Genomic DNA, 1,717 nt, shown 5'->3' with positions numbered 1-1,717 from the left:
CCACAAGGCCAGCCCCACCGTGGCCGGGTCATGCGGAGTGGCCGTCTCGCTGGTGAAGCCGCACTCGAGGAGCGTCATGTTGTCGTCGTCCAGGAGCTGGCCGTCCTTGTAGAGGCGCTGCTCCTCAGGCGGATGCTGAAGGATGCCCTCGATCATAAGCTTCAGCTCCAGGACGGTGCTCGACTCCTTGGCGTTGATGAACATGGTGGTCTTGTGGCGGCGAACCATCAAAAACACGTCCATGATGGCGGCTGCCTCCAACCGTCAATACGTCTGTGTGCCCCCGACGCAACCACGTGCCCCCAATGCGCCTGTGTGCCCCGGATGCGCGTGCGTGCCCCTCCCCCCCACATGCCCGGCGTGCTCTTGACGCACCAGCGTGCCTGTAGTCAACATCGTTCCCAGCATCCTGTGCGTCTGGCCCAGCATGGACTGTGCTTGCGCCTGTGTGACAGCCCCCACCCCAGTAGGTTTGTGTTACTGTTTTAAAATACAGGAATAAAAACATTTCTACACTAATTAAGAGGTAGTATATAGTGTTTCATAATTGACCAGACCCAGAAGATAATGAAAGATTTCCAGATTATTCTAACACACATTAATTGATCAAAGTGAACCCAGGACATCTAGGAGTGCTCAGGATTCTGGGATATATTCCTGAGTACTTTAAGACCATTTCAAGAACAATACCAATACTGTTGACAGTTGAAAAATACGGTGATTAAGGTAAAAGTCGTTTTCAAACAACATATGCCAAATATTTTCCTAACCTATCTCTGTATTTAAGTCTGAGACTTCAGGTGATTAACTGAAACAAACCCAGGGAACAATACTATCCTATTTACTTGACTGACTATACTTTTAGGATGTATCACATGTATGATTGTTTGTTATGGGAAGTATGTACATTTTAAACAGATTGAAAGGAATCTCTATCAAATAGCTTACGTTCAGATCATTAGGTTTTTTTAAGCATCATTTGGTGAATATAATATGGTATAAAGAGAAAAGAAATTCTCTTGAGCCTTGACTATGCACACTAAGGAACAGTCCCTAGACTAAGAGAAAAATGAATGTTGTGATGTTGTATAAGACTTAATGTGTCTTATACCTTAAACAGTAAGTTATTAATTAAAATATTTCATTATTTTAGCTGAAACTGAGAAACAGGCTCAAGACTTTGTTTCTTCCACATAGTCAGTGGATCAGAAGCAAAATCCTGACTTTAGATCTTGTTGGTTAACACAGAATCTTAGAGCCCTCCACAACATGTTACTAAATCACACTCTGCATTGTGTATGTATACTAAAGTTAGAGAAGAACTGACCTGGAAGATTCAGGCAGGTTCATAGCTGTTGAACCAGATTCCCAGAATATTAAAACCCTGTTTAATCATGACATAATTTTTAACTGATTCCTTACCTTCAGAAAAAGAAAATTCATGGCTGGAATATCAGCTAGGTGAGCCAAGTACAAATGATTCATACTGCCTTTTGAAATTCACCCAGCACTCTTTCAGTTGAGATATTTGAGCATTGGGGGAATCCACAATGCACTTATTTACTCTGACATTCCAACTATAATTATTCCCCAATAAAATTCATTAATTAGTTCTTCTTTCTCAGCTAGATGAATGCTTTATTATATTTTTATTACTTTTACTGAAAATCACCAAATTATTTTTAAGATTAACTAAGGTATGTGAAACACATTATTT

General features: G+C 41.1%; 1 protein-coding gene across 1 annotated transcript in view; it reads right to left on the bottom strand.

Moving 5' to 3' along the window:
- Window positions 1-243, bottom strand: part of LOC102870152 (transcription elongation factor B polypeptide 2-like) — a 3,537-nt gene extending 3,294 nt beyond the window's left edge. Inside the window, exon 1 of the mRNA XM_006889960.1 lies at window positions 5-243. Coding sequence (XP_006890022.1) covers window positions 5-243 — 239 coding nt within the window. The remainder of the gene's footprint in view (window positions 1-4) is intronic.
- Between the last annotated feature and the right edge of the window lie 1,474 nt (window positions 244-1,717).

This window comes from Elephantulus edwardii, unplaced genomic scaffold (genome assembly GCF_000299155.1).
Source record: "Elephantulus edwardii isolate Elephantulus edwardi_28Jun2011 unplaced genomic scaffold, EleEdw1.0 scaffold00083, whole genome shotgun sequence".
Taxonomy (NCBI): Eukaryota; Metazoa; Chordata; class Mammalia; order Macroscelidea; family Macroscelididae; genus Elephantulus; species Elephantulus edwardii.
The sequence above is the reverse complement of the archived record's forward strand: the minus strand, read 5'-3'. Positions and strand labels throughout refer to the sequence as shown.